Source organism: Glycine soja, chromosome 17 (genome assembly GCF_004193775.1).
Source record: "Glycine soja cultivar W05 chromosome 17, ASM419377v2, whole genome shotgun sequence".
Taxonomy (NCBI): domain Eukaryota; kingdom Viridiplantae; phylum Streptophyta; class Magnoliopsida; order Fabales; family Fabaceae; genus Glycine; species Glycine soja.
The window spans coordinates 22,353,018-22,377,323 of NC_041018.1; the positions used below are offsets into that span (position 1 = coordinate 22,353,018).

General features: G+C 38.9%; 1 protein-coding gene across 1 annotated transcript; it reads right to left on the reverse strand.

Annotated features, from left to right (window-relative positions):
- Positions 1-7,884: 7,884 nt before the first annotated feature.
- On the reverse strand, positions 7,885-9,336 carry LOC114391556 (spermidine synthase 2-like). The gene is made up of 5 exons (XM_028352549.1): positions 9,325-9,336; positions 8,501-8,605; positions 8,172-8,244; positions 8,006-8,077; positions 7,885-7,916 (listed from the first exon to the last, which is right to left on the reverse strand). Exons 1-5 carry the CDS (start codon positions 9,334-9,336, stop codon positions 7,885-7,887), a joined length of 294 nt encoding a protein of 97 aa, XP_028208350.1.
- Between the last annotated feature and the right edge of the window lie 14,970 nt (positions 9,337-24,306).

The following is a 24,306-nucleotide window of genomic DNA, read 5'->3' on the forward strand; positions in this document are numbered from 1 at the left end:
CCTCAAGGCAATCCTCCATTCTCCCCCTTTTTTCGGAGCTCCATGAATTGCGTTTTCGTTCATGTGTCCTCCACTTTCGAGTTTGGAGCTGTGTTTCATGATTGCTTAAGTGCGGACCCTCAAGGCAATCCTCCATTCTCCCCCTTTTTCCGGAGCTCCATGAATTGTGTTTTCCTTCATGTGTCCTCCACTTTCGAGTTTGGAGCTGTGTTTAATGATTGCCTAAGTGCGGACCCTCAAGGCAATCCTCCATTCTCACACTTTTTCGGAGCCCCATGAATGTTATTGCCTAGAGCTGTTCATGTCTCCTCGACTTTCAAATTTGGAGTTGTGTTTCATGATTGCCTAAGTGCAGACCCTCAAGGCAATCCTCCATTCTCCCCTTTTTTTCGGAGCTCCATGAATTGCGTTTTCGTTCATGTGTCCTCCACTTTCGAGTTTAGAGCTGTGTTTCATGATTGCCTAAGTGCGGACCCTCAAGGCAATCCTCCATTCTCCCCCTTTTTTCGGAGCTCCATGAATTGCATTTTCGTTCATGTGTCCTCCACTTTCGAGTTTGGAGCTGTGTTTCATGATTGCTTAAGTGCGGACCCTCAAGGCAATCCTCCATTCTCCCCCTTTTTTCGGAGCTCCATGAATTGTGTTTTCCTTCATGTGTCCTCCACTTTCGAGTTTGGAGCTGTGTTTAATGATTGCCTAAGTGCGGACCCTCAAGGCAATCCTCCATTCTCACCCTTTTTCGGAGCCCCATGAATGTTATTTCCTAGAGCTGTTCATGTCTCCTCGACTTTCAAGTTTGGAGCTGTGTTTCATGATTGCCTAAGTGCGGACCCTAAAGGCAATCCTCCATTCTCCCCTTTTTTTAGGAGCTCCATGAATTGTGTTTTCGTTCATGTGTCCTCCACTTTCGAGTTTGGAGCTGTGTTTCATGATTGCCTAAGGGCGGACCCTCAAGGCAATCCTCCATTCTCACCCTTTTTCGGAACCCCATGAATGTTATTGCCTAGAGCTGTTCATGTCTCCTCGACTTTCAAGTTTGGAGTTGTGTTTCATGATTGCCTAAGTGCAGACCCTCAAGGCAATCCTCCATTCTCCCCCTTTTTTCGGAGCTCCATGAATTGTGTTTTCGTTCATGTGTCCTCCACTTTCGAGTTTGGAGCTGTGTTTCATGATTGCCTAAGTGCGGACCCTCAAGGCAATCCTCAATTCTCACCCTTTTTAGGAGCCCCATGAATGTTATTGCCTAGGGCTGTTCATGTCTCCTCGACTTTCAAGTTTGGAGCTGTGTTTCATGATTGCCTAAGTGCGGACCCTCAAGGCAATCCTCCATTCTCCCCTTTTTTTCGGAACTCCATGAATTGCGTTTTCGTTCATGTGTCCTCCACTTTCGAGTTTGGAGCTATGTTTCATGATTGCCTAAGTGCGGACCCTCAAGGCAATCCTCCATTCTCCCTTTTTTTCGGAGCTCCATGAATTGCGTTTTCGTTCATGTGTCCTCCACTTTCGAGTTTGGAGCTGTGTTTCATGATTGCTTAAGTGCGGACCCTCAAGGCAATCCTCCATTCTCCCCCTTTTTTCGGAGCTCCATGAATTGCGTTTTCGTTCATGTGTCCTCCACTTTCGAGTTTGGAGCTGTGTATCATGATTGCTTAAGTGCGGACCCTCAAGGCAATCCTCCATTCTCCCCCTTTTTTCGGAGCTCCATGAATTGTGTTTTCCTTCATGTGTCCTCCACTTTCGAGTTTGGAGCTGTGTTTAATGATTGCCTAAGTGCGGACCCTCAAGGCAATCCTCCATTCTCACCCTTTTTCGGAGCCCCATGAATGTTATTGCCTAGAGCTGTTCATGTCTCCTCGACTTTCAAGTTTGGAGCTGTGTTTCATGATTGCCTAAGTGCGGACCCTCAAGGCAATCCTCCATTCTCCCCTTTTTTTAGGAGCTCCATGAATTGTGTTTTCGTTCATGTGTCCTCCACTTTCGAGTTTGCAGCTGTGTTTCATGATTGCCTAAGGGCGGACCCTCAAGGCAATCCTCCATTCTCACCCTTTTTCGGAGCCCCATGAATGTTATTGCCTAGAGCTGTTCATGTCTCCTCGACTTTCAAGTTTGGAGTTGTGTTTCATGATTGCCTAAGTGCAGACCCTCAAGGCAATCCTCCATTCTCCCCTTTTTTTCGGAGCTCCATGAATTGCGTTTTCGTTCATGTGTCCTCCACTTTCGAGTTTAGAGCTGTGTTTCATGATTGCCTAAGTGCGGACCCTCAAGGCAATCCTCCATTCTCCCCCTTTTTTCGGAGCTCCATGAATTGCGTTTTCGTTCATGTGTCCTCCACTTTCGAGTTTGGAGCTGTGTTTCATGATTGCTTAAGTGCGGACCCTCAAGGCAATCCTCCATTCTCCCCCTTTTTTCGGAGCTCCATGAATTGTGTTTTCCTTCATGTGTCCTCCACTTTCGAGTTTGGAGCTGTGTTTAATGATTGCCTAAGTGCGGACCCTCAAGGCAATCCTCCATTCTCACCCTTTTTCGGAGCCCCATGAATGTTATTGCCTAGAGCTGTTCATGTCTCCTCGACTTTCAAGTTTGGAGCTGTGTTTCATGATTGCCTAAGTGCGGACCCTAAAGGCAATCCTCCATTCTCCCCTTTTTTTAGGAGCTCCATGAATTGTGTTTTCGTTCATGTGTCCTCCACTTTCGAGTTTGGAGCTGTGTTTCATGATTGCCTAAGGGCGGACCCTCAAGGCAATCCTCCATTCTCACCCTTTTTCGGAGCCCCATGAATGTTATTGCCTAGAGCTGTTCATGTCTCCTCGACTTTCAAGTTTGGAGTTGTGTTTCATGATTGCCTAAGTGCAGACCCTCAAGGCAATCCTCCATTCTCCCCCTTTTTTCGGAGCTCCATGAATTGTGTTTTCGTTCATGTGTCCTCCACTTTCGAGTTTGGAGCTGTGTTTCATGATTGCCTAAGTGCGGACCCTCAAGGAAATCCTCCATTCTCCCCTTTTTTTCGGAGCTCCATGAATTGCGATTTCGTTCATGTGTCCTCCACTTTCGAGTTTAGAGCTGTGTTTCATGATTGCTTATGTTCGGACCCTCAAGGCAATCCTCCATTCTCCCCCTTTTTTCGGAGCTCCATCAATTGTGTTTTCGTTCATGTGTCCTCCACTTTCGAGTTTGGAGCTGTGTTTCATGATTGCCTAAGTGCGGACCCTCAAGGCAATCCTCAATTCTCACCCTTTTTAGGAGCCCCATGAATGTTATTGCCTAGGGCTGTTCATGTGTCCTCCACTTTCGAGTTTGGAGCTATGTTTCGTGATTGCCTAAGTGCGGACCCTCAAGGCAATCCTCCATTCTCCCTTTTTTTCGGAGCTCCATGAATTGCGTTTTCGTTCATGTGTCCTCCACTTTCGAGTTTGGAGCTGTGTTTCATGATTGCTTAAGTGCGGACCCTCAAGGCAATCCTCCATTCTCCCCTTTTTTTCGGAGCTCCATGAATTGCGATTTCGTTCATGTGTCCTCCACTTTCGAGTTTGGAGCTGTGTTTCATGATTGCCTAAGTGCGGACCCTCAAGGCAATCCTCAATTCTCACCCTTTTTAGGAGCCCCATGAATGTTATTGCCTAGGGCTGTTCATGTGTCCTCCACTTTCGAGTTTGGAGCTATGTTTCATGATTGCCTAAGTGCGGACCCTCAAGGCAATCCTCCATTCTCCCTTTTTTTCGGAGCTCCATGAATTGCGTTTTCGTTCATGTGTCCTCCACTTTCGAGTTTGGAGCTGTGTTTCATGATTGCTTAAGTGCGGACCCTCAAGGCAATCCTCCATTCTCCCCCTTTTTTCGGAGCTCCATGAATTGTGTTTTCCTTCATGTGTCATCCACTTTCGAGTTTGGAGCTGTGTTTCATGATTGCCTAAGTGCGGACCCTCAAGGCAATCCTCCATTCTCACCCTTTTTCGGAGCCCCATGAATGTTATTGCCCAGAGCTGTTCATGTCTCCTCCTTTTTTCGGAGCTCCATGAATTGCGTTTTCGTTCATGTGTCCTCCACTTTCGAGTTTGGAGCTATGTTTCATGATTGCCTAAGTGCGGACCCTCAAGGCAATCCTCCATTCTCACCCTTTTTCGCAGCCCCATGAATGTTATTGCCTAGGGCTTTTCATGTGTCCTCCACTTTCAAGTTTGGAGTTGTGTTTCATGATTGCCTAAGTGCGGACCCTCAAGGCAATCCTCCATTCTCCCCCTTTTTCGGAGCCCCATGAATGTTATTGCCTAGCGCTGTTCATGTGTCCTCCACTTTCGAGTTTGGAGCTGTGTTTCATGATTGCCTAAGTGCGAACCCTCAAGGCAATCCTCCATTCTCCCCCTTTTTTCGAAGCTCCATGAATTGCATTTTCGTTCATGTGTCCTCCACTATCGAGTTTGTAGCTGTGTTTCATGATTGCCTAAGTGCGGAACCTCAAGGCAAGCCTCCATTCTCACCCTTTTTCGGAGCCCCATGAATGTTATTGCCTAGGGCTGTTCATGTGTCCTCGACTTTCAAGTTTGGAGCTGTGTTTCATGATAGCCTAAGTGCGGACCCTCAAGGCAAACCTCCATTCTCCCCTTTTTTCGGAGCTCCATGAATTGCGTTTTCATTCATGTGTCCTCCACTTTCGAGTTTGGAGCTGTGTTTCATGATTGCCTAAGTGTGGACCCTCAAGGCAATCCTCCATTTTCCCCCTTTTTTCGGAGCTCCATGAATTGCGTTTTCATTCATGTGTCCTCCACTTTCGAGTTTGGAGCTGTGTTTCATGATTGCCTAACTGCGGACCCTCAAGGCAATCCTCCATTCTCACCCTTTTTCGGAGCCCCATGAATGTTATTGCCCAGGGCTGTTCATGTCTACTCGTCTTTCAAGTTTGGAGCTGTGTTTCATGATTGCCTAAGTGCGGACCCTCAAGGCAATCCTCCATTCTCCCCTTTTTTTCGGAGCTCCATGAATTGCGTTTTCGTTCATGTGTCCTCCACTTTCGAGTTTGGAGTTGTGTTTCGTGATTGCCTAAGTGCGGACCCTCAAGGCAATCCTCCATTCTCCCCCATTTTTCGGAGCTCCATGAATTGCGTTTTCGTTCATGTGTCCTCCACTTTCGAGTTTGGAGCTATGTTTCATGATTGCCTAAGGGCGGACCCTCAAGGCAATCCTCTATTCTCACCCTTTTTCGGAGCCCCATGAATGTTATTGCCTTGGGCTTTTCATGTGTCCTCCACTTTCAATTTTGGAGTTGTGTTTCATGGTTTCCTAAGTGCGGACCCTCAAGGCAATCCTCCATTCTCCCCCTTTTTCGGAGCCCCATGAATGTTATTGCCTAGCGCTGTTCATGTGTCCTCCACTTTCGAGTTTGGAGCTGTGTTTCATGATTGCCTAAGTGTGGACCCTCAAGGCAATCCTCCATTCTCACCCTTTTTCGGAGCCCCATGAATGTTATTGCCTAGGGCTGTTCATGTGTCCTCCACTTTCGAGTTTGGAGCTATGTTTCATGATTGCCTAAGTGCGGACCCTCAAGGCAATCCTCCATTCTCCCCCTTTTTTCGGAGTTCCATGAATGTTATTGCCTAGGGCTGTTCATGTGTCCTCCACTTTCGAGTTTGGAGCTGTGTTTCATGATTGCCTAAGTGCGGACCCTCAAGGCAATCCTCCATTCTCACCCTTTTTCGGAGCCCCATGAATGTTATTGCCTATGGCTTTTCATGTGTCCTCCACTTTCAAGTTTGGAGTTGTGTTTCATGATTGCCTAAGTGCGGACCCTCAAGGCAATCCTCCATTCTCCCCCTTTTTTCGGAGCTCCATGAATTGCGTTTTCGTTCATGTGTCCTCCACCTTCGAGTTTGGAGCTATGTTTCATGATTGCCTAAGTGCGGACCCTCAAGGCAATCCTCCATTCTCCACCTTTTTTGGAGCCCCATGAATGTTATTGCCTAGCGCTGTTCATGTGTCCTCCACTTTCGAGTTTGGAGCTGTGTTTCATGATTGTCTAAGTGCGGATCCTCAAGACAATCCTCCATTCTCCACCTTTTTTCGGAGCCCCATGAATGTCATTGCCTAGCGCTGTTCATGTGTATATGTGTATATGTATATTATATTCGTTGTTCTTGTTGTTGTTTGTATTTTGTTTTGTGCAGAAGAAAAAGAAGGAGTAGAGACGAGAGTCGTCATCACGAAAAGGGCAGGACGGACGAAATCAGTGTCCTATCTTTGCTTTCCTCTTATCTCCGATGAGAGGTACGTAAAGAGGGGCAACTGTCATACCCTAATTTCGTTCGGGGATTATTACTTGATGTCATGCAACCTTTGGTTAGCCGCTTTGAGATACTTGGCGTCCTTTGTTGTACAATAAATGAAGTCCCAAGACGTCTCAGAAATCAAAAGGAAGCAGGCTTGCGCGATCCGTGAAATTTCGTAATGTGGCGGAAATCGAAAAGAGGTGTTTTTGTGCAATCCGTGAGTTTCCGTAACTTCTTCGAAAGCTAAAAAAGAGTAAATACATAATCCGTAAGGATTCGTAACCTTGCGGAAGAAAAATAAGTATCGTTACGAAATTCGTAAAGTTTCGTAACGTTACGGAAAAAGAATTACCAAAAAAAATAGAAGGGGGTGCATTTAGTAAAAAGGGGGTGCAAATAGAAATCTGTCCCACTTGGGCCTTCCAGATCCTTCCTCCAGAAGGCTGTTGCTTCTGGAGGAAGCAACCTTGCTCGCCTGGGCGAGCTGGGTGGCAAGCTCCTCCCCTATTTTGCTATAAATAGGGGGAGGAGTGAAGAAGAAAAGGGTTCAGCCTTCTTGGCACTTCTCTCTCTCTCGAAATTGCTAAAGAAAATTATTTCCGTGAAGAAAATCCAAGCCGAGGCGCTTCCGTAACGTTTCCGTGAGTAATTACGCGAAGATTCTCGACCGTTCTTCAACATTCATCGTTCGTTCTTCGTTTTCTTCAGTCTTCAACGGGTAAGTACCTCAAATCGAGCTTTTCAATTCATTGTATGTACCCGTGGTGGTCCACATTTTGTTTCATGTATTTTTATTCTCGTTTTCATTTGCTTTTTATACCCCCTTTTGACGTGCTTAAGCCATTTATTTAAGTCATTTCTCGCTTAATCTAAAAATAAAATAAATTTCCACTGATCGTTTGAATTGTATCATCCGTTAATTTTGGTTAAAATGAATTCTGACCATTCGATCGTGCCGTAACCACGTTGGAAATCAAAAAAGAGGTAAAATAATAATATAATAATAAAAAAAAATAATACCTTTTAGTAAAGTAAAGCGAAAAATCAATCGGACGTTTTCTCTTTGGGATTTCTCATTCTTAATTGAATTGACTAATAACTAAAGTGAAACTAAGGCTAAAATCAAACTCGCCTAGTCAAGCTCGTCCACAAAAATAGGTTTTTTGAAAGTTTATCATTTTAGTTTCTTACTAAGTAAAATGGATCTTTTTTAAAGGTCCAACGCCTTAAAATGATCACCTTTCAAGTAAAAAGAATCACTTGATTCACGCATAAAAAAGAACTACGTAGGTCTGATTTCCTCTTCGATGGAGGGTACGTAGGAGCAAGAGCCCCGCTTTTGTCGACCTCAAAAAATAAAAAGAAATAAAAGTTAAGATAACACAATTCCATAATTCTAAAAAATAGGCTGTTGTCCTTTGAGACAAACGTGAGAGGTGCTAATACCTTCCTCAAACGTAAATACAACTCCCGAACTTAGAATTTTCATTTTGACCTGTTTCCTTCGGTTTTGCCAACGTTTTCCACAAATAAACGTTGGTGGCAACTCCGCGCATCTTTCCTCCTTTGGAAAGCGCACCCGTGAGCCTCGCCCTCGCTCGCCCGCGAAGGGCACGTTGCGACAACATTTAGTGTTTTTCAAACAGCTCTTGAGCAAGGCCTTAAAGATATCAAATATAACTTCAATTAAAAAATATTATATTAACTGTAAAAAGACTAGAAAACAAAAGGAACTACAATATACCCTACCAATAGGGTCGGATGAATCCACTATAACTGCATCGTAAGTTCCTTTTGGAACATTCTTCAAGAATGCAACTCCTAGATCATTGAGAGACAATCTATCATGTGAAAAATTGTCCTAAACAGTAAAGTAGTTAAGGAACATAAAAAAATATGCAGAAGCTGACCATACCATCACCAACAGTAAGTGTTACATGTGGGTCCTCAAAACCTACTGCTATATCAGGGAAAAATTGTTTAGAGACCTGCAAAGAGTGGCAACTTCAATTTTGATATTGGGCTTATACTGCTATACCATAAAACTTCATTCATTAAGCATAAAAGATTGTTTTTAGAACGAGAAAAACATGCAATGACCAATATCACTAAGTAGAGAAAACCACTCAACTTAGAAGAACATGGAGAGCAAGAGAAACTAACTATATGCAGGACAGTAGTCTGTCAATAAAATTATTTAGATTTGATTAGAGATAGGGAAGAATAATTTGGGTCATTACTTACTTCGACAACCATCTTGTCTATTTCAAAAATGTCTATCTTCTCTACTGAGGAATGACGAGCTACTTCCCGCAGGACTCCACCATCTCCTCCACCAATAACCAAAACCTAACAAAAAGAAAACAACAAGGAAAAGAATAATTAATTCCATACAGCAAGGAAAAGAATAATTAATTCCATACAACAAGAAAACAACAAGGGATAACAAGCTAATATTCCTCAAAACTTCTTGCTCATAATTTATTCAACATTTCATTCTCATGGTTCAAGTCATATCTCAAATATTATACTCCATGAGTGTCATCCTTCCTACTCTCATCAACACATGTCATTCATATCTCTTCTAATAAGAGGTAAAAGGAACTGGAATGTTAACAGAATTTGAACGCAGCTATTGGTTCCCTTTGGGATTGACCTTAATCTGATGTTGGAACCATGTGACTTGAGTCCATAATTTAAAGTCATGTTTCTAACACAGATCCAAACATTTTGGTAAAAGCAAAAATCATGTTAAACCCATCCTAAACTCAAGTCATGCCTTCCAAACTGGTCATAATTTTCTGCTACATAACAAAAAGTATTGCAGTCTAAACTAAAAATTTCAACCAACCAAATATCTAGAAAGTCCAACATGAAGAAGGGCTCCTTCTGAAATTTTTCCTCAGTTAATTCTCATCCTATGCACATCAGATTAGTCTCCATTTACGTAGGCTTAATCCAACTCTGTTACTTGCTGACTGTACAACAATGCCTTCTTAAATGGTTTTCTACTACATGATGTTTCTAGCAGTGAGGAATAAGCAAAGATGCTGCAGCAAGGACTTTACCCAAGTCCCCATATTCTTCTTCACAAAGGCATCCAAATTGGCTTTCATAAGATAAATAGTTGGCTGCTTCCATTTATGAATTTGGACATTATCATTTGATATCACTTCAATTGTAGGCACAACTAAATTCTAATATTTTTCTAACAGTAGTCACATGGGGACTTTCCTTTGTTGAAAACAGCCATTGGTTTCTTCTAAACCAGATGGTCCACGGAAGTTCTGGCTGCTTCCATTTATGAATTTGGACATTATCATTTGATATCACTTCAATTGCAGGCACAACTAAATTCTAATATTTTTCTAACAGTAGTCACATGGGGACTTTCCTTTGTTGAAAACAGCCATTGGTTTCTTCTAAACCAGATGGTCCACGGAAGTTCACAGATATGAGCCACACCAATATGTAAACACCTGTCAAACTAGACTGCAAAGTCCCTATCTTACAAAACATCCATTCTTCCTTCTAACGAAGATGCAAACCATGCCATGTTCGATTCTTCACATAATAATAAAGCATGTACCTCAGTTTCAGGTTCTTGGCTAGAATCATTTCCCAAATCTCACAAATAACCATGCATCATAGAAAAATTACAATCACTACTCAAATTCAAATGAGACAATTCTTCGTGAGATTTGGATAAAGTAAAAAAAAAATAACTTTGTTAAGAATGTGTGAGCTACGAAAACCATTTATAATCTCGTTGCTTGATCTTTGCTTCAGCTTCCATGGAGATTGTGGTCTCTTTGAAATCCGTTGTTGCAGATCTGACAAATGAACCTATTAGTTGGCAAAAGAGTTTTTGGAGACCACCTTCTCACTACCAGTGGGAGTGATTTCTCTTTTACTACCCACGCTAGAATCCCATACTTCTAATGTGGGACTAGTCTCATACCCTGTTGGATCCTAACATTGGATCTTGGTTAGCATCTTGCTTTTGCTTGTATTATTATGACTAGTCTCACAACTGTTGATGTCGATATTTGTATGTTGTTGTATGTCATCAATGTAATTTGCTATATAAACAATTGTTGTTCATGCTGAGTGAATCTTAGATTCCCATTTGAGACTAAATGCAATATTTCTTGCAGACAATTTGCATTAGTCATTGTATTTAGTCTTATATTGTCCGTTTGGACAGTTTGGGGAGACTAGTATTTTTATGTTAGATTCATTCGTTAAGGTTATTATTATTTTGATTAATTTGATGAAATTTCGGTTCAATGCATTTCAATTTTTTCTCTGAGTGCATACTTGATTATCGAGAAATTCATTTCACCGATGTCATGTCATGTACTTGGAGACCAATGCGAAATGCTGCCGAAATTTAGTCAAAATTTTCAAAATAATGCTAACCCTAACGTTTGAAGCTAACATAAAAGACAGTCTTCCTAAATGGGAGAGGGCTACACCTATAAATGGGTCCAGTTTTGCCAGACTCGCAGAGACCCTTCTTGGGAGGTATCTTCCTTGTCATTTAAGTTGTTTTTCAAAAAACATTAACTTGTTATACTTCATTCTAGCAATTTGAAGGATTATTGTTTTATTTTTGCAGGATGTGCGCAAAAAGGCACAGGCCATCCAGAAACAGAACACTGCCCCCCACGTTTTGTCTCGTGGGGGTTATGAATATTTGGAGCAGAAGCTCCTGGCTGCGAAGACCAAGAAGAAGCTGGAGGAAGCTGCACAATCAGGAAGCGTTGATGGCATCATCGACCCTCCATCCCTGGTCAGACGCCACGTGAAGTGGAAGATGGTCCGCACGAAGAAAACAGGGTAGATGACGACTGAGGCCGCAAAGGAAATCACTGAGAAGATCGTAAGTCATTTTCAACTAACCATTAGAATTATATTTCAAGATTTTGTGAATGCCATGTACAACTATGTGCTTTCTGTGCAGGATTCCTTTAAGGAGCAGGCGACACAACGATCCTTTGTCCCCCATGGACGTCAGGATGTTCTCACTGCTGCTATTGAACGTCCAGAGCACCTTAGACGTGTCCGTGCTGCTGGAGCCGGTGTCACCATCAAACAATACTTTGGATCGGTTCCACAGGCGTCCCGCAGCTCTTCCTCCCTGCCTCTTGAAGAATTGCAGCAGCTGACCCAGCAAATCAGGGACCAGCTAGAGGAGTCCATCACAGAAAATGTGATGCGACAGCTCATGGCATCGTTCAGCCAGATGTAGTCCCAGATTCTATCCCAGATGCAATCTCAGGGATTTTGACTGCCTCTTGAGCCTCTGGTTGGTCCCTCAAGTCCTCGAGTAAGAACAAAGGGGAGTTGTGTTGATCCCTCAGGAAACAATCCTGAGACGGGTGACTCAGATAGGTGCGACTTGTACATCGAAACAGATCCTGCCTGCTTGGTTGCCCTGGGCAGAGTTTATGAGGGATCCACTTTTGTTCATAACACTCCTTTGTTTCCTGGCCAAGTAAAGGTGGGTGTGGAGGAGGTTACAGATATAGATGCTCCAGTTCCTGTACCCACTGATGATGTTTCCTTAGTGGGGTAGGAAATTCACACCTTTCTTGCTTGGCCGACACATCTGGTCAAGTCTTTATCACAGCATGTACTTTTCTCTTACTATATGCTTCTTCTTTTTGAATTAATTCATTCAGCGTACCTCAAATTAGGCCATTTAACTTTGTTTCATGAACAGGCAGCTGTGTCTCCGGCAAAACCACCTCAAAAGCCCGATCCGGAGGTCGATGATCTGCTTTATCTGATGACATTGACCATCCCAGTGCTTTTCTTGAGGCCTTACCAGCTTACATGGGATGCCACCAGTTCGGGGTCTTTAATCCAGACTTCCCGCTCTACATAAAGCATGAAGACCTCTCCGAAATCGCACACAGTGATCAATGTCTCAGCATATCAGTGTTACAGTTGTGGATTTTGTAAGTCATTTTAGATTACTTTTAATTACCTAAATTATTGTTTTAAATTCATTAATATTTAACTTTGACTTAACATAAATAGGCATCTGACTGAAACAAGTATGCCAGCAGGGAATTCTGATATCTATGGATTCCTCGAGCCACAGTCCATTCAGAGGTCTGGGCAATCGCAGTTTGAGACTGGAAGCTACATAAAGAGTTGGATGCAGAGTTCAAAACGCAATGTCTATCTTGGAGCCTACCTGAATGGGTAAGTCACACAAAATAACTGAATTTAATTAATGTTTACTAATATACAAACCCATATTCATCCCCACTGCAGCGGACACTGGCAGATGGTGGTCATTATGCCCAACGAACACCTAGTTGTGTGGTTTTGTTCATTGCATAACAAGCCAGACAACTACCTTAAGAGGATAATTAATAGGTCAGTATTCTTTTCAATGCATTTGCATTCAAATACCTCAACAACACCACTTTTTAATTGTTACTCGCATGGAACAGTGCTTTAAAAGGTCTTGATGATGCTCCACAGCCTAAATCAAAGGCTCCTGCTAGGTGGATTGTCATCAAGGTACGTCATTTACATAAAACTTCCACTTATATATATTTCTTATGTGTCTGTACACTAATTGTTTAATTAATATTCAAATTTCATTATGAATTTAGTGTAATAGACAAAAAGGAAGTACTGAGTTCGGCTACTATGTCATGCACTTGATGTCCACCATCATTTTAGGAAGTTTTAGGAATAATTGGGAAGCGATACGTTTATTCCAAACAAATTCGATTTTTTTTATAATTTGTATTACATTATTAACTTATTATCATTTATTTCATCATGCACTATTTTAACGATCCTAGACCATTGGAGCCAGAGAGATTAAAGGCGTTGCGGATCTAGTGGGCACAGTATTATCTCCGAGTTAGAGATCAGACCTAGGATTTAGGGACATTAAGTTTAGCTTAGTTTACTTTGGTTTAACATTTTTGACATTTCCTATGTAATTTGAACATTGAATTCATTTGTTGATCATTGTTTGTGATAAATCAATTATTCAATGTTTATTATGACTAAAACTACTTCAAAGCAGAATAAAATGTTTTTTTGCTGTGAATTGGGTCTGAAATTGCATTTTACAGGTACAATTTTGGGTTTATTGTAAAAACAAAAAGTTTATATAAAAAGAAAAAACTTCAAAACAACATCGATTATTAACAAAAACCGATGTTAATATAGTAAACAAGACCGGTGATGCAATCCTACCCCGCAAGGGCATTGGATAGAAAACTCCAAGTAGATTGGGCCATAGATGCAAGAGAAGGCCCTAGGGTTCTTATGAGCCTTAGGGTAGATTTCGGGCCCATGGGCTAAGTATGAGCCCACTTATCTTTGTAAATATTAGATTAAGGTTTCATTATTTTTGGGCCTTGTATTTAGGGCTCCATAATGTAGGTAGGGTACCCTAGAAATATAGGATTTTTTTAGCCCTTGTATTTTAGGGCACCTAGACTAGTTTTTGTATTAGGGGTAGTTTTGTAATTTCACATGCACTAAGTGGATATTTGATGTGTGTGGTTGGAAATAAATTTAATTGAATTGGTAGAAGCCCAATCCAATTAAATTTTAGAGGGGGAGGTGAGCATTTGCTTACTACATCCCATTGCCACATCATATAGTCACACTTTGTGCATGTCCTTCATGCTTTACATGCTTCATGACACCTAAGCACACTTAGTGGAGAATCTTGGAATTGATCTTGGATTAGTGGGCTGAACCATAACTAAAATTCACTAATCATAATTAGTGAAATTTTGGCTCCAAAGTTTGGCTCCACAAACTCAATTTCAAATTCAAGTGAAATTTGAATTTCCCTCCAATTTTGTGTGACACTTAGGCTATAAATAGAGGTCATGTGTGTGCATTTTTTTTCAACTTTGATCATTTGAATATTAAACTTCAGATTTCAAAGCTCATTTAGGGCACAAAATTTCGTGCTCTTCTCTCCCTCTCCCTTCATTCATCTCCTTCTTCCTCCAAGCTCTTATCCATGGCCTCCTATGGTGGTGAGCTTCTTCTAGACTCATCTTCTCCTTGAAGTGGCGTCTCCTCTCTCTCTCCCTTTCTCCATTCCGCTGCCATTCATCTTCCAAGAAGCAAAGGAATCCATTGATGAAGAAGATCCTAGGCCTACAAGCTCCAATGGAGCTTGCATCAACCAGTTATTTACAAAAACCGATGTCAACATGAACCTTAACATCGGTTATGTAAATAACCGCTGTTAATATACAAACGTTAACATCAGTTATTTATACATAACCGATGTTAACGTTTGTATATTAACATCCGTTATTTATAAATAACCGATGTTATATACAAAGAACTACAACAAATAAGTGTATGCATCATGAACGTTGACATCGGTTTTCTAGTGAAACCGATGTTAATGTAATATATTAACATCGGTTTTGCTTGAAAACCGATGTTAATATATTACATTAACATTGTTTTTACTAGAAAACCGATGTGAATATATAACATTAACATCGGTTTTACTAGAAAATCGATGTCAAGGTTCATCATGCATACACTTATTTTGTTGTAGTTCTTTGTGTTTAACATTGGGTATTTAGAAAACTGATGTTATCATTTTTATGTTAACAATAATACATTCAACATCGGTACTTTCAACATCGGTTTTAAAACCAACGTAGAATGCCATAAATAACCGATGTTGAAAGTGTATTTTCTAATAGTGCCTAACACTAACCATAACTTCTACTGCAGTCGCTACGACTACCCTTCATTGCTACTTCACGTCGTGTCCAACCATAGAAAGATCTTCAAGGATGTTTCTATGAAGGCCCCCGGCGGCACTGATGACTCCACACATTTCCGCGGTAGTCTCCTCTACAACCACCTCACCTCCGTGTGACGTCATGTGGGACAAGGTTGTCAGCGTCCACGACCACCATGTCCCCCCTTACGTCATCGGGATTGGTGCTTCCCTCTATTGCCCTTTATGCTTACACTATTTTTTGCCGATTGGAATGGAGACTCTTGCCCAAAACCTGTTCAATGGAATGCTCGTGAATGGAAGGTCTATTGTTGTGGAAGCCATTGCACTTCTCAAGGGAAGGTGGAAGATTCTTCAAGATTTGAACACCAAAATTCAGTTCAGTCTTCTCTGCTTGAAGGAAGGTTGTTCCTTTGTTCATTTATCTCAATTTTTTAATTATTGTGATTATTATTTGAAATTTGAAGCGAACCATATATATTCAAGGCATCGAGTTTTTATAGCTGGGAAAAGGTTAGTTTCTTTAAAAATAATGAAGAAGTCCAGGAGCTGCACAAGTATTTATTTGCACATTGATCAATTTATTTTTCATTTTTATAATTAGAAAGATTCCAACTGAGGTTAAATTACTGTCACTTATACATGTATTTATTTTGTGCTTGTACTATGTTTGGGTTCTTAGGGAGTTTTATTGGGTGGAAGCATGTGCTTGGCATGGTGTTCTACCTTATCATAATCCTAATAATGAATGCCCCAAGTTATTCATATTCTAGCAACCTTTAGTTGCATGTCTCCTTTGGTCAAGATTCACTCAAAGATCACATTCATAGACTAGTATCAAATGCATTTTATATTTTTAGATAATTTCTTTACTTAGCTTTTACCTTGCATAATGGATTTATCTAGTTTCAACACTTGGAGGATTTCAGTAGATATGAGCACTGAAGAAGGCCTTTCCTCATGTTTCTATGGTTGCTTCTCAATGAATAAAAATAGGAACAAGATATAAATGGTTTAGGATTATTATGTTAGATATAACATTACCAGCATGAAAATCCTGACCTTTTTCATGTCTCATCCTCGAATATTTTTCTAATAGGGATGTTGGTATTATTTCTCATTCTCAGTGTTGATTTGATTTATTTGCTCAAACCAGCTTTTTGTTTTGTCAAGGACTACTGTTTGGAAACTTTCACTCTTCATCTTGTTCTTTTGTCAATCATATAGTTTAAAACTTACTAATGGTTAAGTTTCTTATTAAGTTAATGCATGTAAATAAAAACATCAATATCCTATTTAGTTATGCACTATATAATATTTTTTTGTAAAAACTCCTTTTGAAGAACTACTAAAGCAGCTTATGGAACAAGCTTTTAGATGAATTTTTCTATGACAACTTTTGATAAATATGTGTTGAAATTGTTACAAATTTCTAAAATATTCTTAAATATAATATGTATAAAAATGGTTGAATATCCTAGAACTATAGTGTCTATGAATATAGTAGAACAATCTAGAACTATAATGTGTATATGGTAGAACAATCTAGAACTATAAGTGTATGTATAAGATAGAATAATCTAGAACTATCATGATACTAATCTATCATGAAAACTCTAGAAAGACCTAAAGTAATGTAGAAACATTCACCACCATTGAGAGGTTGGTGACTTGAGCCTATAAATAGGCAATTGGTATGTTGTAATTGATCATCCAAAAAATCAATGACATAGACTTCTATCTAAAACAATTCTCTAAAACTATCAACTATCAACTATCATCTAACCAACTATCAACAGTGGCATCAGAGCTACGTTCGGTCATACATTGGGCGTAGTTATATTACCTACCTACCATTCCAAAATCCTCCCAACTACTTCAAAAATTTCCTTTGTACTATTAACCAACTGCAATAATATTTTTTCTAAGCTATGGATAACACTACTCAATCGTCAACTATTTCTATCCCTATCTTCAATGGTGAAAATTATGATTTCTGGCGTGTTAAAATGGAAACATATTTTTCATCTCAAGATTTATGGGACATAGTAGAAGAAGGCTTCACCATTCTCGCGGATACTTCAGCTCTTAATGCATCTCAAGAAAAAGAGTTGAAGAAAAATAAACAAAAAAATTCAAAGGCGTTGTTCACCTTGCAACAAGCGGTGACTGATCCAATTTTCCTAAGAATTATGGGAGTTAAGACTGCCAAAGAAGTGTGGAACACATTGCAGGAGGAGTTTCAAGGAAGTGTTAAGGTACGTGCCGTTAAACTTCAATCTCTAAGAAGAGATTTTGAACTATTGAAGATGAAGGAGTCTGAGACAGTTAAAAATTACTATTCTAAAGTTAAAGAAATAGTTAATCAAATAAGAGATTTTGGGGAAGACATTCTTGAAAAGAAAATTGTCTAGAAAATTATAATTACTATGCCCCAAAAGTTTGACCCAATCATGACAAAGATTGAGGAAACCAAAGATCTGTCCACTCTATCAGAAGGTTCTAGGAATTTCCTTAAGAACGAAACAGATAAAAATCCTCCATGCAATATATGCAAAAGGCAAGGCCACACAGAGAAAAATTGTTGGTTCCGTAATATGCCACAATGCAACCATTGCAAGAAGTTCGGGCACGTAGAGAAAAATTGTCGCAACAAAAATAGGCATCAAGCCAATATCGCAGAGGAGCATAATGAAGAACAATGCTGGTACTTGGATAGTGGATGTAGCAATCACATGGCCAAGGATGAGACTATTTTCAAAAGCATTGACAAGTTTGTCAAAGTCAAAGTTCGACTGGGAAATGGAAGTGTGGTTGAATCAAAAGGCAAAGGCACTGTAACGGTGGAGACAGATAAAGGTAAGCGACTCATCCATGTTGTCTTACTAGTTTCCAACCTAAAAGAAAATCTTCTAAGCATTGGCCAAATGATGGAGAAAGGCTACACACTTCACTTTGAAGGAAGTGTATGCAAAATCTTAGACAACAAAAATAAAAGGTCTAAGATAGCCCAAGTAAAGATGAATAAGAGCAATAGAAGCTTCCCTCTAAATTTAAAATATGCAACAAACATTGCCATGAAGGTACAAGTTGATGATTCATGGCTATGGCATCGATGATTTGGCCACTTCAACACACTTGCCTTGAAGTTGTTACGTGAGAAGAACATGATGAGAGATCCTCCAAGCATAAAGGAGAACAATGAAGTGTGTGAAGGATGTTCCCTTGGTAAGCAACACCGATTTCCTTTCTCAACAAGCGGAGCATGGAGAGCGAAAGATCTATTGGAGCTGATACATACGGACGTCTGTGGACCAATAAGGACGCCATCACATGAGAACAACTGGTACTTCATACTCTTCAATAATGACTTCTTTAGAATGACATGGGTATATTTTCTAAAAGAAAAATCAGAAGTCTTTGGAGTATTCAAAAAGTTGAAGGCCGTTGCTGAAAATCAAAGTGGAAAATAGATAAAAGTACTAAGAAGTGATCGCGGCAAAGAGTACACCTCTCGCGAGTTTGAAATATTTTGTGAGGATGAAGGCATAGAGCGACAACTTATAGTCGCATATTCTCCTCAACAAAATGGAGTGTCCGAGAGAAAGAATCGCACAGTTATGGAAATAGCTAGATCGATGCTCAAGGAGAAGGGACTACCTAACACATTCTGGACTGAAGCAGTCTACACTGCTGTTTACATACTCAACATATGTCCAACTAAGTCTGTAAGAGACAAGACTCCAATTGAAGCTTGGAACGGGAAGAAGCCATCAGCAAAGCATCTAAGTGTCTTTGGATCTATATGCTACATTCATATTCCAGACATGAAGAGGCACAAGCTTGAAGACAAGACTATACGAGGTATCTTCCTTGGGTATAGCAATATCTCTAAGGGCTACCGTGTCTACAACTTGCAAACTAAGAAACTCATCATCAATTGAGATGTTGAAGTTGATGAGTATGCTTCTTGGAATTGGGATGATGAAAAAGTGGAGAAGAACGTTCTTATACCCGCTCAACTACCTCAAGAAGAAGCTGAGGAAGAAGACCCAAGTGAACCACCTTCACCTCCACCACAACAACAAGATCAAGAACTATCATCACCAGAGTCTACTCCAGGATGAGTAAGATCTTTGGTTGACATATATGAAACCTATAACTTGGCCATACTTGAACCTGGAAGCTTTGAAGAAGCATCAAAGCAGGAAGTATGGGTGAAGGCAATGGAAGAAGAGATACAGATGATCGAGAAAAACAACACATAGGAGTTAGCAAATCGTCCCCATGGAAAAGATATCATTGGGGTTAAGTGGGTCTATAAGACAAAGCTCAACCCTGATGGCACCATATAGAAACACAAGGCGAGGCTAGTAGCTAAGGGTTACTCACAACAACCCGGAATTGACTACAATGAGACATTTGCACCAGTAGCTCGTCTTGATACCATAAGAGCTCTATTAGCTCTTGCGTCACAAAAAGGATGGAGTATCCATCAACTAGATGTCAAATCCGCCTTCCTTAACAGTGTACTTGAAGAAGAGATCTATGTGGAGCAGCCACAAGGATTCGTGTCTGAAGGCAAAGAAAGCAAAGTGTTAAGACTAAGAAAAGCACTCTACGGTTTGAAGCAAGCACCTCGAGCATGGTATAGCAGAATCGATAAGTATTTCATGGATCGAGGATTCAGGAAGAGCAAGAGTGAGCCTAGACTTTACATTAAGTCTCAAGGTCAGTACACTCTCTTACTCTCTCTATATGTAGATGATCTTATCTACATGGGAAACAATACTAAGATGATGATGGAGTTTAAAGAAGACATGATGAAGACCTTTGAGATGATCGACCTTGGTTTGATGAGTTACTTCCTCGGCATAGAGGTAAGTCAGAGAAATGAAGGGATATTCATCTCGCAAAAGAAATACACAGAAGGCTTACTTAAGAAATTCAAGATGTATGGTTGCAAACCTATTGCTACTCCACTCATAACAAATGAGAAACTACAGAAGAATGATGGAGCACCAGAAGCTGATGCATCTAAATACCGAAGTCTAATTGGAAGCCTCCTATATTTGACAGCTACACGACCTGACATAAAGTATGCTACAAGTCTTCTATCCAGATTCATGCAAAGCCCAAGTCAAATACACTTTGGAGCAGGAAAAAGAATTTTGAGGTATCTACAAGGAACAAAAGAGTTCGGTATATGGTATACTACCGAAACCAACTCAGAATTGCTTGGCTACACCGACAGTGATTGGGCAGGTTTGGTAGATGACATGAAGGTACCTCTGGCTATGCTTTCTCACAAGGATCGAGAATGTTCTCTTGGGTGTCGAAGAAGCAAACTACAGTAGCACAATCAACAGCAGAAGCAGAGTACGTGGCAGCTGCTAAAGCAACGAGTCAAGCTATATGGCTTCGTAGGATACTTGAAGACAAGGGAGAAAAACAAGATGAGCCTACTAAAATCAACTGCGACAACAAATCAGCAATTCCAATGGTGAAGAATCCAGTTCATCACAGCAGAACAAAACACATAGCAATCAAGTATCACTTTATCAGAGAAGCTGAAGCAACTAAAGAGATCGAACTCGACTACTGCAAAACAGAAGATCAAATTGCAGACATATTCACGAAGGCGTTGCAGAGACCAAGATTTGAAGAATTACGAGCTATGCTTGGAGTCACAAAAATTTGCATCAAGGAGGAGTGTTGAAATTGCTACAAATTTCTAGAACATTCTTAAATATAATATGTATGAAAATGGTAGAATATCCTAGAACTATAGTGTGTATGAATATAGTAGAACAATCTAGAACTATAATATGTATGAATATGGTAGAACAATCTAGAACTATAAGTGTATGCATAAGATAGAAGAATCTAGAACTATCATGATACTAATCTATCATGAAAACTCTAGAAAGACCTAAAGTAATGTAGAAACATTCACCACCATTGAGAGGTTGGTAACTTGAGCCTATAAATAGGCAATTGGTATGTTGTAATTGATCATCCAAAAAATCAATGACATAGCCTTCTTTCTAAAATAATTCTCTAAAACTATTAACTATCAACTATCATCTAACCAACTATCAACAATATGTATAATACTAACCTCATTTCCCTCATCAATATATGTCCAATACACACAAACATGCATTTTAATTAGTAGATTAAGTCAATGTCATTGGCATAACTATCCAATGTGACTTTATGTCTAATTCCTTGTAGATTAAGTTTGATTCGTTAGTGCTTGGTATTTCATTGACAAATAAATAGTCCTAGGGAGTTGTATGTATGTATGTTTTTCTTTTCTTAAAATTAAAAAACAGGTGGATGATGACTCACTTCTCATTGTATTAATCAAATATGGGGCTGCTCACCCCTACCTGTTCCATTGCAAAGAAGCTAAGAAAGAAACAGAACATGGCCCTTGCAAAAGAACTTATGGGTGTTTCCTCATTTGTTTTTGCCTCCTACAAAGTGTTTCTACACAAAAAGCATGGCACCTTCTAGGTCAATCCTATCTTGCTTCCTTTGGAAAACACAAAGTTATGAGGTTGAGGAAGGGAGCAAAGTTTCCAATGGCAGCTATTAGTGAGGATTTGATAAAGACCACATTGATAGTGCATGCAGAGAAACTAGTACAATTCAAGGTCAGAGCGGTGGTGACAATGAGGAATAAAATGAAAGAGGATTTCAAAGAGACTATCTTGAAGCATTTTGATGCTATCAATAATAGGATAGGAACAAGAAATATTGTGCTGGATGCTGATTATCAGCATCAAGATTGATCCAAGTAGGCCAGCCTTTCACAACTCACCATTCTAATCATTTTCTTTTTCTAGCTAGGTGTCACACATTGACCATTTTATAACAAAAAGTTTAATTTTCTTCTATCATTTTAAAGACTCTGAGAAAGGATATTCTTTTCTAACAAGGTAACTAACTAATCAGTAATTTTCCAACTTGGAAAGGTCAAAGCAATTATTGGTTATGATTTAATTTTAACAAGCTAGCTTTCTTTCCAGTAACATAATGATTTTTCCTTTAATTTTAATTTTATTTCTCTTTTATCTCCTATTATTTTGTCATGTTTCACTTTTTGGTGACCTTTTCCCTTCTTTTCTCGTATTTGGTGTTATTGTTGATTTTTTGAATGCCAGCACACAGGTAGGGGGAGAATTTGAATGATAATCCAAATCCTACTTAAATTTTAATGTTGATGTTTATAATACTGTTCTCATCCTATACCGACAATTCTATTTGGACTCTTCCCTATAATGATCATTTCGATAGTGACTTGTGTTAGCTGTGACTTACACCAGTCTCGTATTCAATTTCAATGTTCTTATTGAATCCCATTAGTACTCCTGTGGTTTGACACTTTCAAATGCTGAACCTTGGGATAGTTTAATTTTTGTTATCATTGGTACCTAGGGAATTTATGCTGTTCTAGATTGTCGTATCATATCTCTAGAATATATTGGTAAAACTCTAGAGTATCTTCAGTTTCAGAATATATCATCAAATCAATTAGTTATCTTATATGAAATACTACGAGCCATTTCCTACCCATTATGTTTCCTACTAGCTTCTTCAATGAAGGTTTAGTAATCTTATTATCATATTAGTAAGCTTTGGCTTGTTGTACTAGTAATGCTAAACTAGTACTGCACCTAATCATCACTAATAATAGGAACATTCGGTTAGTATTTTGGATTACATTATTACGCTCCATGTTAATCTCAGAATATTATTCAAAATCTTTATTTATTTGTTTTTCCTTCTTTTCCAATGCACTATAATTCAAATACATTTTATTTTTTATTATTTGTATATTTTTTTCCTGCTAATGTCCAATATATCTATATATGGTGCTTTAGAAGCTCCAATCAGGTTCTCCACTTGATGAAATGCCAATTGCTTGCCACAACGGAAGTTGTCAATCAAACAATGTATGTTTCTCAAATTTGAGACTCTCCAATTATTTTTACTGGAGAGAGTATCCAAATCCCAAACACAAACGTTTTGTAAAAATACATATTACTAGAAAATCTATTATTAATACAATTAATATGAATGTTTTGTTGATCAATTTTCATCTAATATTAATTCCATTAATTAATAATTAACTCATATAATGGAATTTTTGGTACACTCTGTTATTATTGAATTTATTTTTTAATAATTAGAATATTTTTTTGAAATGATTCAATAAATATATCAAATTTATTGTCATATAAAATTTGATCAAATTTCATGTGTATTAATCTAAATATGAAAATAAACTATATAGATATATCAAATTTATTGAATCCTATTATTTTCAAAACATAATTAAAATGCACAACATTACATGTATAGCAATGTATTGAAAGATACACACAACACTATAAAAAAACAACAAAATATTGGGGGGGGGGGGGGGGGGGGGGTCACCAAAATCAATATTCAATCTAATTGTGTTGTCTTCCATTAAGTCATTTGTAACAGTTCATTGTTCAATGAGTGTAGCCCCTCCAAACCCATTTTTCAAACGAACATCACAAATGAAAATCTAATATTTTATCATCCACAACGGTGGCAGAGGTATATAGATAAATTAACCGTGATGGATATAAAAAATTTATGGCGCAAAGAAATAGTCCTTAATATTTTTACTGACAAAAAATATTATACACTTTAATAAATTACACAATTTCATGATAAAAAATCAAAATACATAAGGTTTTACAGATTTAAAAGGATAAAGTGAGTAGAATTAGCACCAATATATTTTCTCTTTTATTTAAAAAATTATATATTGGGAGAAATACCTATTTTTTATGTTGGCAAAAAGTAATAATAATTTATGCAAGTAAAATAAATTACTTAGTGGGCCCAATTGCCCCCATAATTAGCAACATGCGTATGTCCCAGCACATAAAATAATCACTATCCGGTAATTTATGCAAAACAATTTCAATATTTATTTCAGTCTTGTTTTTTTTAAAAAAAATTGTGGTAGGAAGACCACTTTTCAATGGTCGAGAAAAGTGGTTAGGAAGTTCAACATATTCCTTCAACAATAAAAAATAGTTTAATATTAGAACAGATATGGAAAACTCATAATATGATTATAGTAATTAAAGTAAAATGTTAAATTCATTATATAAAAAATCCTTATAGATCCATGATTGACCTATAAGTAAGATTTTTTGTAATTCTTTATTTAGAAGATGATCTTACACTTGTCATCATATGTCAATGTGTCAAAATTGACTAGATGAATATAAAG

Coding starts and splice junctions, on each gene's coding strand:
- LOC114391556 (XM_028352549.1), bottom strand. Junction 8,245..8,500: donor TAGACAAGATGGTTGTCGAA/GTAAGTAATGAC, acceptor CACTCTTTGCAG/GTCTCTAAACAATTTTTCCC. Junction 8,078..8,171: donor AACACTTACTGTTGGTGATG/GTATGGTCAGCT, acceptor TCAATGATCTAG/GAGTTGCATTCTTGAAGAAT.